The sequence below is a fragment of the Sceloporus occidentalis genome, unplaced genomic scaffold (assembly GCF_023333645.1).
Source record: "Sceloporus occidentalis isolate IW3139 unplaced genomic scaffold, rSceOcc1.0.p SCAF_27, whole genome shotgun sequence".
NCBI classification, from domain to species: Eukaryota; Metazoa; Chordata; class Lepidosauria; order Squamata; family Phrynosomatidae; genus Sceloporus; species Sceloporus occidentalis.
Genome location: NW_028317007.1, coordinates 12,424,045 through 12,449,626, shown reverse-complemented (window position 1 = coordinate 12,449,626; position 25,582 = coordinate 12,424,045). Strand labels below are relative to the sequence as shown.

The 25,582-nt window shown below is 36.7% G+C and overlaps 2 protein-coding genes across 2 annotated transcripts in view; one reads left to right on the top strand and one right to left on the bottom strand.

Moving 5' to 3' along the window:
* The window catches only part of IRS2 (insulin receptor substrate 2), a 123,882-nt gene extending 111,926 nt beyond the window's left edge, over window positions 1-11,956 (top strand). Inside the window, exon 5 of the mRNA XM_089485882.1 lies at window positions 11,886-11,956. Coding sequence (XP_089342008.1) covers window positions 11,886-11,956 — 71 coding nt within the window. The remainder of the gene's footprint in view (window positions 1-11,885) is intronic.
* A 251-nt stretch (window positions 11,957-12,207) lies between these two features.
* MYO16 (myosin XVI) overlaps window positions 12,208-25,582 on the bottom strand; it is an 89,437-nt gene continuing 76,062 nt past the window's right edge. Inside the window, exons 30-35 of the mRNA XM_089485880.1 lie at window positions 24,378-24,685; window positions 21,978-23,111; window positions 21,378-21,514; window positions 17,523-17,532; window positions 17,370-17,461; window positions 12,208-12,363 (exon numbers count right to left, since the gene is read on the bottom strand). Of these exons, the coding sequence (XP_089342006.1) occupies window positions 12,208-12,363; window positions 17,370-17,461; window positions 17,523-17,532; window positions 21,378-21,514; window positions 21,978-23,111; window positions 24,378-24,685 (1,837 nt within the window). The remainder of the gene's footprint in view (window positions 12,364-17,369; window positions 17,462-17,522; window positions 17,533-21,377; window positions 21,515-21,977; window positions 23,112-24,377; window positions 24,686-25,582) is intronic.

Below are 25,582 nucleotides of genomic sequence, written 5' to 3'. Positions count from 1 at the left end.
GAGATGGTACTAGTTGTTGTAGTACCACGGCCACCAGCTATGCTGCCTGCACTACGTTTTACTTCTGCATCTTTCCCCAATAGCACAGCGTTGTGTTGAGTGCTGAGGTGATGCTTCATGCTAGCACTGGTAAAATGGCCAGACACTTTCCCTCTGCTTATTAGCTTCCCACAATGTTTGCACTTTCCATAGCGCCTATCTTCAACATTTTCAAAGTGCTCCCAAATTGGGGCGCGCATAGCCTTGGGGTGTGCCTTGGGTGCTGCTTCTACTGCTCGGGGTGGATGAACAGCGGCAGAACTAGTGGTGGTGGCACTGGTGGTACTACCAGTACTGGCCATAGTGGGACTGCTAATTGCTTTAAATCTAGCAGATTTGGTTTTGGTTTTGCTGCTGCTGCTGGTGGTGGTGATGATCGCAGCGGAGAAGGTGGAGGCTCAGAGGAAAATTGTGCACTGGTCATTTGGACACTGCTCCCTGAGGAATCTGATTCCTGACCACTCATCTCCTCTACTTCCTCTGGCTCATAGTCTAGTTCTTCATTAGCCAGATCAAATGGAATTCCTGCTAGGCTGGAGCTAAGACTGATATCATGACTAGTAGTAGTCCAAGCAGGAAGAACAGACTCTGCACTTGGCCTCTCAGTCTCAGACTCCTCTGCTACCTCGCTAGCTGTAGTTCCACTATGTGTAGCCATCTCTCTAACTGTCTTTACAAAAATATTGTAAGGACTTGGTGGCTTGCTAGAGGTGCTAGGAGGACATGGCGTGGCGGTACTGGGGAGAACAGTAGGTGCAGCACTAGTGGTGGTAGAGGTGGTGGTGGTTTTCCCTACAAAGGAATGAGATCGCTTTGGTTTGGGAAAACACCTCTGAGTCTTGCTGTTAATTTGGCTCTGCTTGGTACCTTGCATGCTGCTCGTGGATGGGTAAGATGCTGCTTGGGGCAAAAGGCACTTCTTTTTACTGACTGGGCTAGTAGAGGTACTAGTTGTGCTACCCTTTAACTTTGAACGTGCTTCTGGTGCTTTAGGCTTTCCGTAAAAAAACATAGAGCTTGTGGGCCTAGCAGCCCTACTACTGCCTGCTTGTGGTGCCTTTCCTTTACTTGATGATCCTTCAAGCAATGCTTCCCCAAATGATAAGCGAGAGCTTGGCCTACTTGGCCGACTAGACTGACGCAAAGGCTGCATCTTAGAACTGATGGTGGTGCTGCTGCTGGTGGTGGTGGTAGATGGAGCTTGTCCCTCCTTAGTCCCAAAAGGAGGATCCATTTCAAATTTTGTGTTGTGTGTGTAGTGTAGTGTTTAAAAAACTATAAAAAAAAAAATAAAAAAAAAAGGAAAAAAATTAAAGACAAAAAAATTAGAGGAAGTTCTTTTCAGTGCTACTGCTTAAAAAGTAAAACTATGCACAACTGCACTGTGCTGTTGTGTGCAATCTGCCAAAGTGCTAAAGTTATTTAAATTATTAACTCAAGATTAACTATTTATATAACTAGCAGTATTTTATTTTTAATTTGAATTTACACGGGCCTAAGAGCTTAGCCTACTACTATGCTAAAGCTATATTTCCTTACTATAAATCTACCTCTAGGCAGACGCTCTCAAGCCCACTAAGCTAAAGTGAGGTTAAATCAGATTCAGTATATGATTTATTAATTAATATTAAGTTATATAATATTAATAGATTAGAAATAATTACTTATATTATGTATTATAGATAGAAGAATATAGATTAGGAATTAGAATTTAGAATTAGAATTACTTATATTATAGATTATGATTTACAATTTATATATATATATATATATATATTTATAATATATTATAGATTAAGATTAAAGAAGATTAGAATTATTTTAGTACTACAGCTAGTACCTTGAAGCTTTGCTTAGTACAGTTGTTGTCCTCACACAGTCAATCTTTCTTGAAAAGAAATTAGAATAGAAAATAAAATGTAAGAGCAAAACAGTTAGCTTCACTGCTTGCTGAAACACACAGCACTTATGTGGCTGCACTCACTAGCCCAACAAGTTCACTTCACTGATGGACTGAGGTGAGCAAAACAAATGAAATAAAATGAAATATTATTAAGAAAAATTGACTTGGTCTCTTGCTGTTGCTAAAACAAAGCACAAACTAAAGAGCTGCAGCACCAGTACTAATAAGATTAGCTGAACTATAAGCTAGTAGTAATTAATTATTAATTTTATTTATAGCTAATTAACTATTAAGCTAGCTAAAATGAATTATATAATATTACTAATATAATGATTTTAGATTAGACACTAGTAGATGAATGTCTTGAATAGTCTTGAATGTCTACAGTACACTCTACACTAGTATACTATAGTATAATATATATATATGACTGACAAATATATATAATATTATATGGATGTCTCAGGCAAGCTCTGGTCTTATAAAGGCGCTTTCAGAATTAAAAAAACAGCAGCACAGGCATTGGACGAGACCCTTAGCGTGACGTCACAAGAGTGAGCTGATTGGACAGACCAGGATCAGCTCACTCCTGTTTGAAATTTTGGCGGCTGCGCGGCGAAAACTAAGACTTCGATTCTTCGTGGTTGTGAGTCTTCGTCTTCGCCTACGTTTTGCCGGCACTGTATTCTGTTCTACGTTCCTTCGGAACGAACAAAAAAACGGCCTCTTCGTGCTCGTTTTCATGTTCGCCTCGAAGACGAATGCGCAAGTCTACTAATAATATAGGGGCTAAATTGTTATAATACAATTCAAAATATAACATTATAGCAAAAGAGTAACTATGATCTTTCAGAAAAAAATGCATGCATGTTTCATTCTATATAGTTTTGTGAGCAACTGCAGTGATTACAGTGTGCATTACAGTATCTATTTATAAATTCACCTAGGGGTAGTAGTTTTTAGAGGAAAGTTGAAAACTTTATATCACAATGTTAATTAATTTATCCTTTTTTCCAGTGGTTAAAGCATCAGCATAGGACCCGGGGGGGGGGGCGGGGGGAGACGAATCCCCCAGGAAATCATGAGGGGGGTGACGGATAGTCGAGAAATCCCCGCCAGATAAATTAGCAGGGCTGTAGGAAGGGCACAGCTGCGAGGGCATGCACAGCCGCCCGATCAGTAGCTGCAGCATGCAGGACTGGTTGGGGACATAAAAAACCCCCTCTAACCCCCCCAACCTTAGGGAGCGCAAGGTCTGTCACCTCAGACTTTGGCTTCCGTGATCCCTAGTCACTACACACCAGCAATTGATGCCGAGTGCGGGGATATGATGTCATACCCCGCGCTCTGCATCAAGAGCACTAAAGCAGAGGTCTAAAATGACAGACCCCATGCTTCCACAACAGGATGGAGGATGGGAAAGGTAAGATATGGGGAGAAAGGGGTGTAAGGCCAGTGTATGTGTATATATATATATATATATGTGTGTGTGTGTGTGTATGGGCAGGTGTGTGTAAGAGCAGTGTAGGTATTTGTGTGTAAGCTGATGTAAGCTTATGTGTATGTGCATATGTGTGTGCAAAGACAGGGGTGTGTAAGGGCAGTGTATGTGTAAGACTCAGGTTCAGGATTAAGGGTTTTAGGGGTTCCTATGCCCATGGGTTAAGGATCACCGGAGAAGACAAGCAATTATAATAAACATGTGCATCTGCCATTAAGCAACCTTTGTGTCTGTTCTAGTTGGTCCAAGCAAAGTTGTGTACAAGAAGAAGAAATAGATAATTAAATCATTAAATTACAATCCATAAATAACATTTAAATAAATGAAACAGGGGTGCATGTTACTATGGAAAAAGTGCTCAAGTATACCCCCCTCACCTGATTTCTTGTTAAGAGGGATGAGGGGGATACAATAAATAAACTTACCCTATAGGGGTTCCCTTTTGGTGGTACCAGATTGTAAAATGGTCGCTGACTGTGAAGAAGCATGCCATGCACCAGTAGCCGCTAGTGTTTGGAGTATGCATTGCATCCTCCTTTTACTTGAATGGGCTCCATATACCTGCATGGGATCTATAGAATAAAAAAAAGAGGAACTGGATTATTATGATTTTTATTTTTTGCAATCACTTAACTTTTTTGTATTTTATGTTCTGGATATATGTTTATACGTCCTACGCACATTACATGTGCTGCACAGCAATATGTGAAAATTATATGTGTCCTAGAAAAGACATTACAGTTACCTAATAGTACACATACATAACACTATACTTAAAAAACATGTATTTTCTTTGCATGCCAAAATAATGTGTTAGTGGTAAACATTTAAGCTAATGTGCACAGAACCACTGATTTGCAGAACGTTAGTGAGAAGGATACTTTAAATTTAGCATAGGTTATACTTTGGAGCGTTCTTTGTTTTACAGTATATTGAAACTATCTTACTACTGAGGTTTTGATTAAAATGATGCTCACCCTGACATGTAATTAAATTGCATGCATACCAGCATCTAGCTTTCCAGTGGTTGCAAAATTACAATTTCCATTAGGTACATACACAAAGAAATGTTATGTGCTATCTATTTGAGGCCACAAGGACCTGTTCCTCAATGTGCATGTGTATAATAAGTTGGATGCAATTTCTTACAAACTAAACCTGAACACTACCTGTCATATAATATTTTTTAGAAAGAAAATAGGGTACTTTCCTGTTATCTGGAGCCAATACGTTTGTCCGAAGAAGGTCAACATCTGCACCCGAAATTGGTTCACAGATAGTCCTCTACTCTTTGTGACATCCGTTAATTTCTTATATTGCTGGGCCAAAGAATTGACGTTGATCAAGTGGTGCGAGGATGAACTGGGCATGAATAGGGACTCAACTGTCGACTGGAACCACTACTTATGAGAAGCCTGCGCTTACTACCTCATCGAACTACCAAAACAGAAAATTGGAGGTGAAGGATTAATTGTCGAAATGGATGAGAGCTTGTTCACTAATCGTAAGAACAATGTCGGCCGAGTGTTTCCTCAGCAGTGGGTATTGGGTGGAATTTGTCGGGAGACCCGCAAGTGCTTCTTTGTTGGTGTTACCGACTGCAGTGCAGCAACCTTAAATGACAACAATTTTGGAAAATATTGAAGCGGACTCTATAATTTACTCAGATAGTTGGCGTGCCTAGAAGACTGAGGAATTGGATAAGGCTGACGTCCACACAAAGAGCTTCGAGCAAATGTGGGGACTGGATTGATGGAGCAACAAACAACACCCGAGGAACAATATGTCATCATTTGGAGTCATATTTTGTCGAATTCATGTAGAGGCAGCACATCAGACACAAGGACGTATTTGAGTCACTGTTGGAAGCAATGAAAGTTGTGTCTGTATTGTTGCATAGATAAATTGTTTTGAATAATAAATACGTTTTTTTTAATGAGGTTTTTGTCAAGCCAACTTGTGTAATGCATACATGGAATTGCTACCTGGTAGAGATGGTATGGCCAATTTCAGTATGAGAGGGGTTAATTTGATTGTACAGGCATGTGGTGCCAAAAGGTCTTGTAAGATAAATTTGTCATTTGAAGCTCGGACTCCAACCAGGGCCTTCTACAAGGTGTGAAATCCTACAGTGGAGCTGCCACTTTGTCTAGGTTCAAATGTAGACGACCATATGCCTGTATCCCCTCATAGATACTGGATTCTTTGATATTCTAAGTGACCACTAGCAGTCAGGAAAACCATCTCATATCCCGGTCATATCCAACACATATCAATAATAACTCATTTATTCATTATCATACCTCCTTGTGTGCATACCTAGAATGGGGAAAGCGCACCCTACAAAAAGAGTACAAACATGGCGGCGCAACGTAAACGGTTTGGAAGGAATTGTGAAGTCTATGATGTTCAGTCATAAGTAGCAAGTGTGACATATCTATGGACTTCACAATTTACAAGAAATTCATAAATGCATGAATTATTACTGTTGCGAGCACAGGAGGGACGATAAAATGAAAATAAGTTATTTGGACTGATATGTTTCCACCACACAAGGGGGAGGTCACTTATGGTACACCTTCCCTCCGCTTATACCACCTCTGGGCCGGCTTGGAAACTCGAGATGAACTGGGAAAGAGTATAAAGTTAATGAGAAAAGATTGGTCAGTGTGCTTACTAGGGGCTTACTAGAAAAACTGTTACTTTACCATTCAAGTGAGTAGTTAGGTTTTCTGTAATTTTCTCCTTTTTATTTTATCTGTTGGTGTAAATAATCTGTTTATCATCTTTTTTTTGTATGCACTGTGATTTTTTTTGTTCATAATAAATATTCCTTTATTAAGTTCTGCCTTTGTCTGGTAAAGACTCACGTTACCTGATTAGACCATTTTATCGGTAATTTGAAATCACATAATTATTGTGTTAAAATATATTGTGTGGGTTTTGTTAGTCTGATTCGTTTGGGGTACCAAGGCACCCCATTTCTAAATTGTCTTGGTGGTGGCAGCGTTATTTTGATATTTGTTATATCATTATAGTTAATTGCGGGTGGTATTAAGGGTGGATTTTTTTATTTTTATCACTATTTTCGGTCTAGGGCAGACAGATAGTGAATTTTAACCCTTTTACCACCAGAACCAAGTCACGCACACGCTTGGAGTAGAGTGCGTTCGTGACAGTTTTATGAGGAACAACCTTGTGCTGTTTATGAAAGAAACTGGATGAAGATTTTAGCAACCACACCAAAACTAGCAGCTTAAGTGGTACTTTGGAATGGAGGGCTAAAGCAGCACCTGCCACCAAGGGAGACATTAAAGTAACTTACATACTTTGCTGGAAGCAGGCCTTGTGGACATGATTCGATGGGGGCAATGCTATCAGAATTAAAAGGAGGCCAGGCAAACCTCCTAAATCAACATAATAGTGTTCCTTCCAAGATAGAGCCATCGATGGCTCAGGTACCAATCCTGCAAACTAAAGTTGAGTTCTTGGTTGCAATCATTTGTCAACTATCTCCTTATCTAGAGAATCCATTAGAACTATTAAAGGATTACGCATTTTGAGAGGGTTAACTGAGTGTTTAACGTTTCAGCAGTTCTTGTAGGTGTACTTAGATTCATTATAGTGCTGCAGACAAAAAGTGTACTCTCATAATAGCTCAAAGGAAACAGTCAATTGTGTTTTAAAGGGGCCCGTTATCATTTTCTGAATGTTTGCCTTATAACTTGCTTGAATAAAGAAAATGTACAGTCTGAAATAACCTCAATTTTATCAGCCTGAGGGCTGTGAGGCAGATGATGGATACTGCATGGTCACACTTCCTAATCCATTAGGACTAACAAAGGATGAAGACCCATCTGATCACACTGCAGTGTCACTGTCATCACCAAGAGGTGATAATAGTTTGTCAAAAAGGCACGATATATGACAACAGTGTAAACGTGTAAGCAGGCAGAGTCTAGTTCAAGAGGTAAAACTATTAAGATCGGTCAACGATTAACGCAAGTCTCACTCTGCTCTCTCAGTGCAAGTGATGTGTCGTCAAAGATGATGAAGCTTTGGAAGAGCTCTGATTGAGTGAACTGTCTTAAATTGGGGTGAGCAGATTAAAACATAAGCCATAGTGGGAGCCCTAGGTCCTTTGGTAAAGTTAAGGGACCAAACTCTGGTCTCTTTTCATTTCTCCATTGTTCATTTCCTATCATCCCTTTTTTTTGTTGCCCTCTTTGTTCCTAGAGGCCCCCCTTCCCCAATTTTCACTTAAAATGTAAAGACCTGAGAGAATACCTCTATACCCTTATTTATTGTCTTGCTGTTATAGATACAAAGCAATACTAATTGATGTAATCATATATGTTATTGTCCCAATAAAAACTGAGTTTAATAAAAATAAGAAAATTAGTTACACAGATAATTAGAGTGTGTCTTATATGAAAATGTATACTAAAAAATCATTAAAATTATGCTTTTCTATTGTATAATATATGTTTTCTATGTTTTCTATTTTTCCTCGCTGCTATACTTACAGCACAGTTGCCCTTAAACACCCTCGTCTCATTAAGTATCAATGATTTACAAGAGTACAGCTGCTACTCCAAGGAGTCTATATATGGGAATAATCTTGGGTTATACAGAACATTCACTGCTTTTAATCTGATATATACATTACTTTAATAAAATGTTATTTCATCTTTGTCTGATAAGAGCTGTTAACATGTTTTCTCAAGTACTCCATTATTATTACTCCTTTCTTGTATTTTCTAAAAAGCAAATGTGTCCCCCTTCTTACATTTTCATTTTACAGTTTAGTATAGTAAATAATGCCATTTACAGAGAAATTGAGCAAACATGTAAGGTATGTACTGAAAACCCACCGCATGTGTATACCATGGGGAAGTGAGTCACAACTCACTGTGACAGGCATTACAGGACACATGACGCTATGCTGTATGACTGCAACGTCATCTAACCACATCAATCCTGGCATTTTCCATCATGGATCTAAATGTGTGGTTAATATCCCTTGTGACTGCTTAGGCCCATAGCCATCAGAACCTAAAAACCTGGCCCTGCCCTTAACCTCCCCCCAAAAATACACAACACAACACTGTGGGGTCGACCACAGCTTTATTTAAACCATTATGAATCAACACATCATAGCCATAAACATCCTGCCAGCTGTCGGGTTTACCGACAGGCAGATACCTCAACACATTACCAAGAACTCTCGTTCTGGGTACCATCAGCCTCCACAGAACTCCCCAAGCCTTCTCTGGACACTGGGTATTCCAACAAAAAAGGACTGGCCACGACTTCCCAGCAAAGGAAGGTACATCACATGAACAAGATACATAGGGGGTTGGGTGGGCAGCTTATCAAGAGTATCAGCAATGACTTAAGCCCTCTCACAAGGTAAGACCCTTTTAGTCCTCCCCTTTCACTCTTTGCAACAATGTTGCCCCAACTTCCTATAGCAGGACACCATGAACTATTGACCACAAGGGCCACCCTTCCTGACTGTCCAGGGGGGGGGTCTCCTGTGCTTCTTGCTGTGACTTGATCTGTATTTTGACCTGTCTGCTTGGTTTCTTGATCATGGACAATTTTATTGATTGCACCTGGTCATAATTTATGCCTGATCACCACCTGGAGTGACCCTGTACTGCCTTATTGTTTATGTCTGATTGCTGCCTGGATTGCCCTTTCCTGTTTTGACATTTTTGGTGGCTGCTTACCTTTAGCAACCCTGAATTGATATACGTTATTTTCTTCATGGCCTTAAGACATACTATTAAGTCCTGTTGTTGCTGCACCAATCACTAGGACGTAATAATACTTCCTGAGGTTTTTCCATAGATTCCTGTCTAATGACAGCCTGGAGTCTGACCATCAGCAGCAGCCAGCATTACCAGCATCCATTCAGGCATTCTCCTTGGCATTGGCGCCACAAGAAACATTGGTATCAAAGATTCACTTTTGATCCACCCTCATTGACACAGTTCACTCTCAGCCAAACTGACACACACAAACCCCATATTCAACCTTTTAGAACCCCCTTCGTGTATTTTCTTTTGTTTCCATGGGAGGGTGGTCCTCATATCTGATGACCCAGTGGTGGCCTATTCTTCTGCTAAACAGCCTTCCATGTACAGTATATATCATCAGAGGCACCTAGTCGTATCTAGAAACCAAAAAACAATATATTTTTTTAATACATTTTTAATTAAACATTAGATAGTTCTCAATCCAATAGTATGTGAGAGTAAAATAAAGAGAAGAAGTTACTTTAATTCAGCCTAGCAGTACACAGTTGTCGTATCTCCAGTTGAATGGGAAATCTGGTCACTCTCCATTGAAGGGGAGCAACATCCAACCCATGAGAAAATAGGATTCATTACCTTTAGAACATTAGACATGGTTACAGGGAACATCTGCAGCTAACCCAAAAGCCAGAGGACTCTCTAAATTCTGTTTTGTCCAATGCATTTCTTTCAGCATGTTTTTTTAGTCCATTAAATCAAGCCCCATTGTGTGTAGAATAACTGGCAATGTGACCTTCACAGGAAACCAAGATTTTGATTACTTATAATTAATTATTCCTCCAGGCAGTGATTATAGTAAATAGGAGACAAAAAGCATTTCAAATGTTCTCACTCCTAAAAATAATATTGCTTGTAAACACTTCACATTTAATAGACCAATCAATATTTAGTACAGGGTTATAATCTTTTATCAAATACCATTAAAAAGTACACATTCCTTCCAGGAAAGTTATTGATTTTTCGGTCAGTGGAGACTGAATTAATGTAACAAAAAATAAAATAACATGTTTCTGCAAACTGATGCTGTTTTGAATACCGTAGTTGTTTTTGATGCTAATTCACAATATATAGACAAGGCAGTATTTGGCACAAATGAGAACAGATAAATGAGTTTAATAATGTGCATATGGTGTTTATACACTAAACCCTACATTTGGGTGTGTTTCTGTATGGAATATGTCTACTTACACACTGCATTACCCAATAACTGCTGGCTGTTAATGTCAGGATCTTGTTAGAAGACTTTCAGGAGATGGACCAATTAATATGGCTGCTGTGCTTTTTGAGCTACTTGCCAAGAAGCCAGATACCGCTCTGAAATCCTCGCTCTAAACATATCAGATTGGCTTGTCATTGTGAATTGATGAAGCTCCACTTACACTTGCCTTATTTTGGAGAGGCATAGTGACAAATTTTGTACCTAATTTAACCCAGGAGTCAGAAATGCCATATTTTAAAAGGCGTGGTTGTGACGCCTGTGGTTTGGCAGGGAAACTGGGAAGTTGGAGATTACTTCTTGGTCGAATAAAACTATTATAGACTCAAATATGTGTTCTTCTTGTATCCAACATTTTCGATATTTAACAGGAAGCTTTCACTCACTTGATTGTTGGTATGTCCACAGGTTAGGACCTCTCCTGCAGATGAAATAATCTGAGCTTCATGAGCATATCTTAAAAGAGATGCCTACCATCTTTTTTTTACAACACCCATATCTAGCCATACTGTGACAACCTGCATAAATACCTTGAAAAATTATATGGTGGTTCTGCTGTACTGGCACAGATCATCTTTTGAATGATCCCTCAATTATTTTAGTTTGTCAGATGCCACCTGCTCTGTACTTAGTGTGGACAGGCACACTACGGTTACACTACTTGCCCGCGGCTGCTTTATGTCTAAAGATGGCTATGTCTATATTTTTCCATAAATCAGGTTGCACTGATTGTTGTGTTGAATCTTTGTGTCATTGATTTACAGTCAGTTCTGTAGTTCCTATTGGCTTTATTACCATGCGTCTATTGCATTTTAAGGAAACCTCAATAAGCTCTCAATAAAGATGGAATGGACATACACCTTGTCCTCTAATAATGCATCATATAAAGATCAGGATATCTATCACTTTTAAAGAAGCAGTACGTTTTTGGGTTTGTTTTTTTTAAAACAAAATTCTCTCTGTGTATAAACTATGGTCAACAGCACCAAAGTGCTGTGTTATTTTGGGGATTGAGACTGCAGCAGAGTGAAGACTATGTAAACACACCAAACAAGAGACAACCTGTAGTACATTATTTATTACCTGAATCTTAAGAAGGAAAACAGCACCACTCGAATAGTTATAAAATTGTGGCAGTAAACATGGATTTTTTTGCATTTCCATAGACATATACTAAAATTATAAAGAATGCAAAGACACACATGCATTGTGCATATATATATATATATATATATATATATATATATATATATATATATATATATATGTATCCTACATTATTGAAATCTGTACAGCATGAATATTTAGTGACGACTATATAACTTGCTGTATACACAAACATCCTTCCTCTGAAATAGGTTCAATAGCTACCGTTCTGAATAACCATGTCTTTTTTTTTCTCAGGAGTGAATGATAGCATCTCAGGAATGATTGACAGCATTGGAATATTTGAAATAGATAGTTTAGAAATTTGAAATTGAATAGATAGTCTATCAACATCTTTAAAAACATAAATCACACACATGTTGTCACAGAGACAATAAACTAGTACTCATGCCTTCTCTTTTCCTACATTATGTCATCTAAAAAAATTGGAAGAAGAAAATACTTTCATGACATATAGAGCAGCTACTATTGTATTGGTAATGTCCATATTGACAAATTTACAAAGTCTTCATTAGAAGAGAAGATATTATGTGTTGTATTAGAAGGTGGCAGTTCCATCCTATGAGGTATGAGTGGGAGTTGTGTTTTTGTGCTCAGTTTGGGTTAAGCCATTCTGCCATTCATCTTGACTCTCTTCACAAAGTTTCCGCCTCCAATCCATTAGTTCTTGTAATGCAGCACTTTCATTTTCTGATAACCTTAGATGATGAATAACCTGCAGATGTAAGATACATAGTAATTTATTGTTCTTTTTTTAATAAACCAGTTTTTTTCCTCAAAGAAGGAAGAAAATGGTACAAAGGCTGGTTTATGATATACACATATTAACATAGAATTTGACGGCAAATGAGAACCATTTTCCTGATGTAAATACTCATTTATCTGTCCTTGTTCTTGTCTTAGCCATATGCCTATCCCATGCATGTTTAAATCCCCTTACCATATGAGCCTCTATAACTTCTGCTGGTAGACTGTTCCACTTACTGTTGAGGCCAAAAGTTTATATACACCTAGGCTAAGACATTAAAAGTTTAAGTTTTCAAAACTTTCTGGAATCTTCCAGATAGTATAAAAACAACTTAGTGTATGTAAAATTTTGACCCATTGAAATTCTGGTATAGCAAATTAAAGTTTAAATAATTCTGTCTGTAATCAGCTGATAGATATTTGTTTTGTGTAAATATCTAAACATTTCTTTGACCAAAGAGCAATCAAAACCACAACTAACCTAAATAGGTTTATTTGTTATGCCGAAGTAGTACACATACAGCACTAATTGAAGAAGATGGTAGTGAGATGATGGAGCTTGGGTTCTGTAGGCTCTGTATTTTTGAAAAGATGGAGAAGAAAGAGACCTTGCCCTTTTAAGCATTATACCCCTACACTAACATTAATAGTTAGGGTGTAGGTTCTACCATATATTGGCAATATATGAACATCACTAGTCCTGTTGGACCATTCATATGATATAGTGGCATTCAAAATAAACAAATAAATAAAAAAATAATAATTATATATATATATATATATAATGTAAAAGGGTGAAGCCATATTAGTCCAGTAGATACAATGTCAAAAAATCAGAGTATTGCAGAGTATGCGGTGATACCTTTTTTATTGGACTAACATAATATTTAAAAGACAAGCTTTCGAGAGTTATCCTCCCTTCATCAGGTCCGAAGCAATACTAATCAACATGATAGAGGTTACAACTTAAGTTTGTCTTTTAAATATTATGTTAGTCCAATAAAAAAGGTATCACCGCATACTCTGCAATACTCAGATTTTTTGACATTGTATCTACTGGACTAATATGGCTTCACCCTTTTTTATATATATATATATATATATATATATATATATATATATATATATATATACAGTATTTGCTCGAATATAAGACAAGGTTTTTTTCAGAACAATCAGACCTCAAGTCTGCCTATAAGACTAAGATCCAGATCCCCGCAGCACTGGAGGGGACCTGGATCCTCCTCTCTGGCAGCCGGTGGAAGTCTTCATGACCTGACATGACCTTTCCAGCGTTCCGTTATAGAAGTCCCGGCAGAAGTGCGAGGAGTCTGGAGCATGGGGGGAGTCTGGGGATGTATTAACAAGTCTGGGGGGGCAGAGTGGCATATTTAGGGGGCAGATGTTTATAACTGGGGTCAGATGGGCATAACTGGGGGCAGGTTGGCAAATAAAAGGAAATAAAAACAAGAAATGCATTTTTCTCAATCATAGTTTTTATAAAATATGAAAAAATAGTTTACATGTGAATTAATATTCACTAGTTAAACTTTTTTCTTATATGGTAGTCCTATATTCAGGCTTTTTTCCTAAATTAATATTTAATTTTGGGGGGCCCTCTTATAATCAGCGTCATCTCATAATTGAGCAAATACTGTACATATATATATCTATATCTATATATAGGAAAGAGTGAAAGCATGAAAAGGATTTCTTACAACCTCTGATGTGAACATTTGTGTAAACTTTTGGCCTCAACTGTATCTATCAATGATGCCATATCCCAGTTCTCAGGGAGAAGGAAGAGTTACAACCTCTCTCACCTTTCTCAAGAGACATAGGGATGAGCAACCTTCACCTACCCAACAAGTCAGCTCATAGAAGGACAGCTTAGAAAATCTATATATATTTTTTTTAAATTGAGAGAGAGGGCATTCACTAAGCGGGGGATATTTAGAATTGCATGTTTTGTTTTTGTTGGGAGAATAATTTTCCATTGCCCTTTTCACATCTTTGTTGGATCAGCTTCCTCCTTAGAGAGTGCACAGGATGTGATTTTAACAGAACAAAGCAAAACTATAGATAAAGAATGCTGAATAACTACACTTTATCTTTTAAAGTATTTCAACTATTACATATATTAAGTGAAAACCTGATGTTTACCATAGCATACTATTGCTAGGCATTTTCCCACCTAAGCTGTTATGGCAGCCTCTATGTTGGGAGGTTACACAAAACCATAAAGAATCATAAAGAATATGAATATGTCATAAATGAAGAAAAATTGAGTAGATTTCAACAGAACAATTTAAAAAAGGCCAGTGAAATTCCTAGAAGCAAGAGGACATGGCTACATTAAGGAGGTGAGGCTAGCCATGAATAGGAGTGAAATAGCCTCAACAAATCTGCAGTTGCTAAGACCTAGATGGGTAGTCAGGAGGGCCAACTTCTACTCCTCACCCAGAGATAAAAAACACTGAGCTCCAGGCCTGGTAATCAGTTATGATGATATACAATCAACCTATTCTGGTATTCAAAAGGTGAAAAATAGCCTTTTCCGTTAATCATTCAGTCCCATTTTGACTTTTAAGTTCAAACATCTGAGAGTTAACATGCTGAAAAAAGAACACACAGTGAAAGACATTCATAATGTTTAATGTTCGAATTAAACAAACCATATGTTCCCAATCTTGCTAAGACAACATAATTATAGTACATTCTGCTTCCTTAATTAAGCAGGTATAAATTTAATATCAGACAAATTACTCCATGGAGAGTTATTTGGAGTTATAAAACAGGTGCCTGACAATATATATTGGTAATCTCCCACTCTCCTGTCTCCATCAAATGATGATTTTACCCAGCTTTTTTGCAGGGCAGAAAGAAACACATGTCAATAGCTTTACTTAACAGCATATCTCTAAATATACTTTATCATACTTAAAATCACAAGGATTATCTATGTATTTAGGAGAAATCTAGAATTAAAAAAAAAAAAAAAAATATGCAAAATCACCTAGCTGTAATTTAAAAGCTAGACTCGGTTCACAATAAAATGTTTAAACATATTCAGTGAAATTGCACACTGCACTGTCATAAACTTCTGTTGATAATACCAAATTACAATAAGCTTACCAAGTTTTTAAAGTGATTTAAAAAAAATGATACTGCAGGAACAGAAAGTATACTTTGTATTTGGTCGAATAAAAGAGGAGTATATCCATAATAAGTCTAATTAGAAAAAAAAGTTGTTGGCTGCAGGGAAGCGAAGACAGACACTGAGGCCAAGACATGGAAGGGGAGACACAGAAGAGGTTGTTGGAGAAGGTAGGGGTTGAATGAAATTCTGAGCTCTCTCTTTTGTTTTCATTTGTTTTGTTGTGGCTCCCTCCTTTTTTCAAGTACAAGGACTTATTAATGTATTTCACAAAATGTATTAAAATTAGGAGTCTAGCCTGCATCATTTAGACAATCTAGTATAATATATGTATAAGGAGAAATGCAGATATTCAGGATAAAATCATTTACTACGTTATTGTACCCAAGTTTGCACACATATATACTAATTTGAAATCATAAAGAGATAACAATCTTAATAATTTATCTAAAGGAACAGGCCAGTGGAACAGGGGTTTTAAAAACTGTGATACCAATTAAAATACTTAACAAGATAAAATAAATAGCGTAAACAAGTGAAGTTATGTATGTAAGTGTCAAGTGGCTACAACACCATCAGAACCAGATCAACTCATCCCCATCTAAGCAGTCCTCTCCCTTCCCCCTCAACCACCGACTAGATTGTAAGCTTGCAAGAGCAGGGCCCTCTTCTCCTTTGCACCAGTTTGTTATTGTATGTGTTTTTGTATGTGAAATTGTTCTACTGACTGTAACAGCGCTGCGGAATCTGCTGGCGCTTTATAAATAAATATAATGTAATGTAACGTGACTATTTGTAAATGCACATACATGCATTCCTCATATGTCACTTGGAATATTACCATGAATATTTTAAGGGGTTATCTAGATTATTTCTGCCTTGACTTTATATACTTGAGGAACAGCATGGCTACAAGCTGTAGAGATGTATGTTCAGACAGCTAAAACAATAACTGCTGCGTAGAGGAATCTTTACAAAGCAAACTTCACCGATGAATCATGTTGGAGGCAGGTATGGAATATATCCAAAAAACAAGAAATAAAAATATAACACAAGCAATGTCATTGCTAAACTGAATAGAGTATTGCTTTTGACTTCATATAAGGAAGCTGATACTTTCAAAAACTTAAAATGGAATGTTAGTCCAATAAAAAGGTATTATTTTATATACAGTACTCTGTTTTTTCAATGTACTAAATCAGTTTAGATTTAGACAGGAATATATTTTGCTTATATGTCTTTATGAACACAGAAGTATAGAAACACAGTTTTAAAGTTACTTTTTATAAATATAATATTCTTTTATTTTCATAAAGGCTATTATTATACAGTCAGCTGTATCCTGATGATAGTCTGAAGCTATCACACCACTGCTATATACCAGGACCATAGGTGTTAGTTGGAATTGTGAACAGCTATTCACTTTCAGTAAACTGATTTGGCATGTTTAATACCATTATGTTAATGTAGAGTTCTAGTTCTTAATAACTCAGTCTTTACAAGTGGCTTTGTGTATAGAATACACCTGGTGTATTTGAAAGTAACACTCATCCATTCCCCAGTTCTATCTCTAAAAACAATGTTCTAAAACAATGAGACTGTACTGGCCACTGTGTGTTCAATAGGTTCACAATGTATCAAACAGCATTGTTTTGTAGATAACGTTGTTAAGGTTTCAGTTAGCGAAAACATCTGTTGAATGCACTTTTTTGGGTCACTAGTTTCTACCATAAATAATAATTCAAAGAAGAAAGTATTTCTAGAGCGTACGTTCATTGTATGAGGCAATACAATTTCCACTTAAATACCATATTTACCTGGCTGCTATGGCTTTCCTTGTTCCTTGACGTTGAAGAGCTGGCTGAGTTGCTGCTAAGGAATCGGCTGTTCATGTCTTCAACAGTTACATCTAGAAGAAGATGAAATCAAGGGTAACACTTTTATTAACACTCAGTTTGCCTTGTTATTACAGTTTGATAGCTGTGCATATTCCAGGTATTTTCTATTTCATCTGTACTAGGAGTCCACTGTCAAGAAAAACTGATCTCTTCTAATCACCAAAGTGTATTTGTTTTAAAGAATACATTGACTTGTATCCTCAAAACAACCTCAGAATTAGCTTCCGTTTACCAAAATAACAAGTTTATTTTAATATATTGTATTTATCTATCTAACTATCTAACTGTAGGTTTAAGCTGATTCACTAATGCAAATTGGACATTTGGGCCGAAATAAATTTCTACCATTAGTGAAATATTTATTTACATCTACACAACCTTCCATTCATTTAATATGCTGTGAATTGTATAGCTTTTCTGAACACCATACACCGAAAGATTAAATGATTATAAAGGAAAATGTGTTAATTTTAGTACAATGATATGCCTTTCTGTGCATTAGTATGCCAGTAGAGTCATTAATAACAGATATATATGGGAAGCTGACAAATCTGACCGGTTTTCCTCAGCTTTTAGAGCTATTATTGTTATACGGCTCAACTTTTATCAAAATGTGGCTAATCAATAAATATTTCCTCAGCCACCTAAATACCAACTGGGACAAAACATGAGCCCTGCCATTTTAAACACACTACAGTTTTAAATTAGTTGGCATAACTAGATTTAGGAGTACAGCAGATGGCTGCATTCTATTTTATTACATCAGACCCCTTAGCAGCTTCAGAATTTTTTAAATGGGGTTGGGAATATATATTACAAATTCACCATTTGTGTATTGAGGGCATGGGTAGACCCAGGTGGAGCAACAGAGCAAGGACCTCATACTCTTTTTATTGCTTTTTAACTTTTTTGATAATGGAAAGATTGGTTGGTTCTTAAAAATAGTAACTTTAAAAAAACTAAAAATGACAAGGGAACAGCACATTTACACTGTTATACAGGGTGTACACTCACTACTTTACATTGTAGCAGACACTGTCATTTCTTCAGTGTTGTCACATGAAAAGATATAATAAAATATTTACAAAAATGTCAGGGGTGTACTCACTTTTGTGAGATACTGTATATGTGTATGTGTGTGTGTTGTACAAGTTTTCTGCCAGCCTTAAGTCTGTCAGTGGCCCTCCGAGGATTGTCATTCCATAGGAGCAGCTGTCTTAAAATCTCCAAGCTAACCCAAAACACTGACTAATAAACAAAAAGTATATTATACCTGTTGTTTTAATACATTTAGTAATGCTAAAAGCCGTGGAGGTAACTGTTTCTCTTTAAGGGTTCTGGTGAAGTTATTTTTATATTCATTAGTAACTAAATACCAATCACTCATCAATCACAGGGTAAAAATAAAGTTCCAGGTATTTGTATACATAATCTATATTGTTGGATATATGTGTCTTCTTACGTCTGCAGACAGTCTGATAATTATAGATTTCCAAGACATCCAAACACAGTTCCAAGAAAATATTTCTGTACCTCAATACCCCTGAGTGCAGGCATATGACCTTCACTGGTGTATATAAGAATTTTGTGAGATGGAAATGCAAAGAAAATATACAGGGCAAGGTATGGTAATTTCAGCTGTGGCAATCAATGTCAACTACTGGTACACATCATCCTGAAAAATAAATACGCTCAAATAACATATTTTATTTTAAGATATAAATGCTACTTTGAATTAGTTTAATTACACAGTACATATACAACAACTTATAAATATTAAAATTGTATAATGTGATTTAAAAAAAAAAAAAATCTTAATATATACTAAACACATCACCATGTTATACAACCTGGCATTGGAATATCCTAAGAGTTCATAATAACATTTGCAGTGATTACAATGCAAGGGTTCATATCAATGAAAAGCCTTGATCTGGAGCCATGGCATCGGTGATTCATCTGCCTCTTTCTATTAAGGGCAAGTAGATAAGATGCCTTATCAAAGAAGAAAGTTTCCATGTGCTCAAAAGTTCATTGAAGTACGTCAACAGAGATAAATAACCAAGAAACAGCCAGTGCCGTTTGGAAACATAAATTAAATTGGCGATTAAATTCAGAAAAAAGTTTCCTTTGAATGCACTTGTGTAAACAATGTGATATCACAACCACGTATGTTATAACTTTCACGTAATCAAAAACCAATGAAATATCATCTGTGACATTACTAATTTTCATGTCAATAGTGTAAATTGTCAAATATAACATAACCTACAATTGTCCTTTTCCTTCTTTAATCCAGGAATGTTTTTAACATTTATATCAGGATAAATAGTTTGTTCTTTAAATATTTATACAGCAATAACCCCAGTCTTTGATCTATGTGACTGCTCGTGTTCTGGGACATCTACATCATTACATATGATGTGTAAGAATGGCTAAATGGCAGGTTGTGTTTTACAATGACATTTCTACCCAAAGAACATGGATTATGTATAAAGATACAAAAATAACAAAACATTATGGAGTGCGCATAGATCACTAAGTTAAATAAAGAAGCAAGATAAGATATACATAAAATATGAGTGGGATCATAAATGTGTTGAAATATTAAAGAACAACTGTTTAATATACCCCCCCCCCCCACTGCAACATCCTGACGCAGGCATATATCGACCCTTTGTTGCCTGATGCACCAAGGTTTGTTGTGTGGGTGAACCGCCAAACTAATCTGGTCACGTTCCTTTTTTTTCCCTTCCTTTTCTCTTTCTCTCACTCCTCCTCCCCTCTTCTTCCATTAACCCCACTGCAATAAGAAACTATCTGTCTCTCCAGATCTCTAGACCAATTACAAGTGCATGTTACTTTTGCTATAATCAGTCAATCCTCACATTCTGTCCCATTCCCCCTCAACCCCCTAATAGATTGTAATCTCAAGATACCATGGCCCTCTTTTCCTTCTATACATGACATGTCTTATGTGTGTTCATATTAACTGCCTGTGTAATAGCACTACCTTTTTTCACTTATCAATCCATGCACTGCAATCGTCAGGTAATTTCCACCACAAAAGGAGAAACGCGCAAAAGACACTTAAACGACACAAAAAGCACTGGAAAAACAAAGTGACGTGCTGCCATCATGGTGTTAAATGTCTGTTCTCACAAATCGAGCGCATGTAAACAGGAATGGTTGTACTGCAACTATGTCCTTACTCACCAGTGTCTTTAAAGTGAATGTCCTTAAAGCGCGGTATATGCCTATATATGGCTTCTGCTATACTTGATTTTACCCCCAAACACCTCATGGTCCCAATCAGGCCTACCCAACAGTGTGAGCATGCTGCAAATACAGTGTGTTGGCTGTACAGTGTATACAAAAAACAAAATACTGTCTGCGCTTCTCACCCTAATAAAGTTGGCAACAAATATATAAACATAATATAAATGTGTCACTATGAAACTATGGAAATTAGCTGCGCCTCCTACAAGTTAAAATCTGTCCTAACTACTAGAAGTCATACGGTTCATTTAACTGATTTGTAAAAATGCAATGCAAGCAGCCCATCTGGCATGCTGGGCCAACATGCCCCATGCTCACCCATTCTTCTATGTAAGAGGAGGATAAGGGGATGCAGTGTGCATGCTACGTGAGCATAAGAAGTAACATACAGCCTGTCATATCCAGACATCAGCTGCACTTGTGCCATTAGGCAGCCGCTGGCCTTAAAGTGCCAGGGTGTCCCTGAATGCAACAAAGGCCATTTGTTCTCACTTGTTTGAACGCATTGCTATAATTAAAAAATAAACATGTATCTGAACTTTGTTTCAGACACCGTTTGTAACTGTTTATAAATATAATAAATTATTTAGAGCAAGTACCAGGTAATAAACTACCGTATTTTATTTCAAGCGAGGACCTACCAGTTACAGAATTCCCATTCTCAAATGCAGCACAAGTGGACAGAGAATTAGATGATGGGTTTTCCTGATTATTTGCATTATTATCTTGAGTATCTGATGTTGCAGAGTCATCCACGCTACTCAGGTTCATATTCATTTCAATACCTAGGGGTAAAAAATGTTTTGTTACTAGATTTTTAATTATTAAGGCAAAATTATGAAAATATACTATACAAAAGAGTTTATTCACTAATGTTAGTATTTCCAGGTGATAATGCAGAAATTAACTGCAATCTAAAACTAGTAAAGGTAATTAAAAAGAATATTATATAATTGTCATTAGCTTTCCTGGATACAACCTAGAATACACGTCGCCTTGTTTTGTGAAAGAAGCTAATATTACAATTCATTATTGCTGATTTGACTATGCATTATCCAGCACGACAGAATATGCTTTTGGGACCAGCACTTTTTAATGTATAGTTCATTTATAGAGTTGAAATGCAAAGCCACACTAATTCTAAATTTAAACTGTAACCAATGAGCTTAATATAGCACATTCCAAATAAGAGCTGCAAAGTAAAAGCAACAATTATCCAATGTAAAAATAATAAAAGGTATACATTACCCTCTAGTTCTCTAATTCTTCTTCCCGCTGCAGATTTTCGGAGTAGACTCTTTCCCGAATTAAATAATGTTGTCAGTTCATCTAGAGGACTTGTCAATTGGCTAGAATTGGCAAAACTGTTTGTTAACAAAGAGTGGGAAATTAAATGGGATTTAATCTGTATTGCCCTTGCAATTTTCACTGGAGAAGACAAAGGCTGTTTGGGCAATGCACTAGCAGATTCATCAGTTGCACTTGGCTTTGGTTTTGACAGTCCTTTTAATGAATCCAGGTTAGTTGTCTTTTTGCCAGTATTAGCTAACAACGCATATGTGTTCTCTGTAGGAAAGTTAAAATTTGTGGCAAACTGATATGTAGCTGAAGAAGGTGGGACAGGTGGCGTACAAGGAGGTGACATTTTGCTTGACACGCCAAACACAGTTAGTGCTGGTGAAGATGGTCTTTCATGTTCTCCTTTATGTTTGGAACACGAAGGTGATATTGGAGTTGACGACTCTGATTGCATAGAGTAGTTTATATTTGTTTCGAGTACAGGGAGTTTTATTACTTCAAGGGGGGTTAAGGGGGATTCATCAGAGGCAGGAGAGCAGGTTGGAGGAAAAACCAACAGAGGTGGTCGATGGGTAAGGAGATTTGGAAATGGAGCTGGTATGTCATAAGTGTCTTTGTGATTTACTTCCGCCTTTTTTCTTACATCATTGTCCTCAGCTTTTACTAAGTTCATGTTATGCAGAGAGGCTCCTGACAACATGGGGTTACTAGTAGGTTGATCAGGATTACAATATTTCATTTCTTCATAAACAGCTTCTCCTTGTTCTGGGCTTTGAAGTTCAGTAGAGCAGCTCCTCTTTGCATCGCCAACCATTTCTATGTATACTGGCTCATTTTCACTTTTGTGGTACATGCACAAAGTTAAAATCCCGTGGTGAGGTCCATCTGCTGAGGCAGCCCTTTTTATGGTTACAATATCCCGATATCCTTTCTTAATGACGGTCCTTATGTCTCCTGATTTTTGTGCAGGTATCTCTTCATAGGAACCACTCAATTTAGTGTTAGGACTACGTTTTGGCTTTGGTGGTGGGATTTTTTTCATTGTGCTGTAATCATCACTATGGGGTCTTGGTCTTGATAAAGCTTAAAAAATGAAAAATATATTACAACAAATTGTAATAGGTGGTTCAATGGTGTTGATGAATAAAAATAATATTTTTGCATTGTTCTAAACAATTTCTTTAAAGGACAAATTGTTGCCTTCATTTTTATAGGAAACTAAAGGCACCACTGTTATCCCAAGGACCTTAAACATCTCCTATTTCAGTCCCAAGTGTTGACTGACAAAAGGAGTATTTGTTTCATTTATGTTGTCAATCTATATAGGATTTGCAATTGGTTGCGGCATTAGAGAGTAGTAAAGGAAGTACTTATTAAGTTTCATGCAATTAGTCAATGACTGTTTGTTTTATGTATTATGTAAGTTTCAACTTGACTCACATATTTCACTTTAACCTGTGACCTTATTTTATTGTGGTTGTGGCATATTTTGGCAGGAACATGATTTATACATTTATTAGCACTGATATGATTAATTCATTTTTATATATCAACCTGTAACAGCTTGACACATCATCCTGTATGAAAATGTATGAAAAGTACTGTTAGTACCTGAACCCAAAACCTAGAACTGAATAATCTCTATGCTATTAATGGCCTACTTGTGAATAACATGGAAACCTATAGAGTGAAAATAAGTTTAATTTTATTAAATATAAAAAACATAATTTACGGGAGAGTTCGCTATCCCTGACAGCCCCACTAAAGAATAATGCACATTTAAGTACACTGTGAGTTGTTTAATGCATTCTTCAAAAAATAAAAACAAACAAAAACAAAACAACCAATAAGTGGCAGGAAAGTGCTCTTATTAAAATTAATGGGAGCACTTACACACATTCACAAGCAGGTGTATGAACTGACCCAGCCTGCAGAGTTTGCTGAGCTGGAGCTGAATGGCGGTAAGTATGTCACGTTGAAGGAGATGTGTTTGGCCAAACATATCTCCTGGACAGAAAATAGCTAGAGACGGGGGAAGGGACACATGCATTTGGTGGATTCTGGAGAATAGGGAAACTTAGAATGTAATTCTGGACCTGTAAAAACCATATTCTACTCCCATAGAAGCCCTGAAAATACAGACACTTTAGCTTCAGAAAATAATCAGCCTGCACATAGAATAAACATATTGTTAGACACACGATGATCCATTTTTTTTACGTATATTGCTCTTGTTACCTATAAGGCAGGAAGAGAAGTGTTAAATATGTTTGGTAACAATATTTGAATTAACTGTTCTATGTTTTTTTAATCAAAAATAAGTGCAAAGTTGCCATTTATGAAACTAACCTTCATTATCCACATCCGTGGATGCCGCTACAAGGCAAGCACTCACAGCTTCATATGAAGCACTCAATCTTGTGGTTGGATTTCGTTTTGGTTTTGGTGGAGGTTGTTTCCGAGGTGACTGAAGGTTACAGCTATCCTCCATACTCAATACTGAGTGCAAAGACAGGGATCTAATGGATGAAGCTTCTATAGAATGTACGGAGCTACAAGTACTTAAGGGAATGGGAACTGAACTAGAAAAAAAGTGACCGGTTGACCGGCTGGCCACAAGACATTTTTCAGAGGATTTTGGACATATTTCTTCAGTTCTGAAAGACAGAGAATAGAACCCATAACAGTTATACAATGATTATGAACCATATGCAGAAAATACCACTTGACGAAAGATCTCATTTGAACATGGCCTTGCTGTAAAAGGAAGATTTAAGTGCAACAGTGTAAGTTCTATAGTTTTGAATAAGTGATTAGTTATAAGTTATTGGATCTTGGTTACCTATGGATAAGTGATGCTAGTACCTGCAGTGAATACTGATAACATTTAGATACCAAACACTGTATGCCGCTTTTTGAAAAATTTATAGACAGAATGACAATTAAAGATTGCATGGTACGTGAATGAACCCAAATTATAAATGAAATTCTGATTTAAATCAAATGCAAATGATATTGACATTATCCTAATGTTAAAGGAATTTAATAAAGTACAGAAGAGAAGTGTATTTCAAAGGAGGAGACGTTAAAACAAGAGGTCATAATCTAAAACGATTAATCTAAAACAAAAATGTTATATTTGAAGCAAAGTACATAAATGTTTTCATGCATGAAATACATTCCCTTCTAATGTAATAATCCATAGAACAAAACTGTATTTGTTTTTTCCATTTTTTGTCTACACATTTGCTTTTAATGGAAAAGCCATTGATTGGACCACATCTAGTTGGTGTTTACTAAAGCATGAACAGTGCATGCTTAGAAAATAACATATTGCCAGGACATGAAAGACATGAAAAATTATTTGTTAAGGGACACCTTATTAGTGTATACTTTTTTTAACAAATGGTATTATTATGATATAACAAGTTAGATTATCAGTGATTGCATTTTGTAAGATTAGATTTCTCCTCAGGCTTTGCAAATGAAAACAGAAACCATTATATCAAGTAGATTGAATCTTGGCTCTTGGTACAAGTAAGCTGACAGTGGAT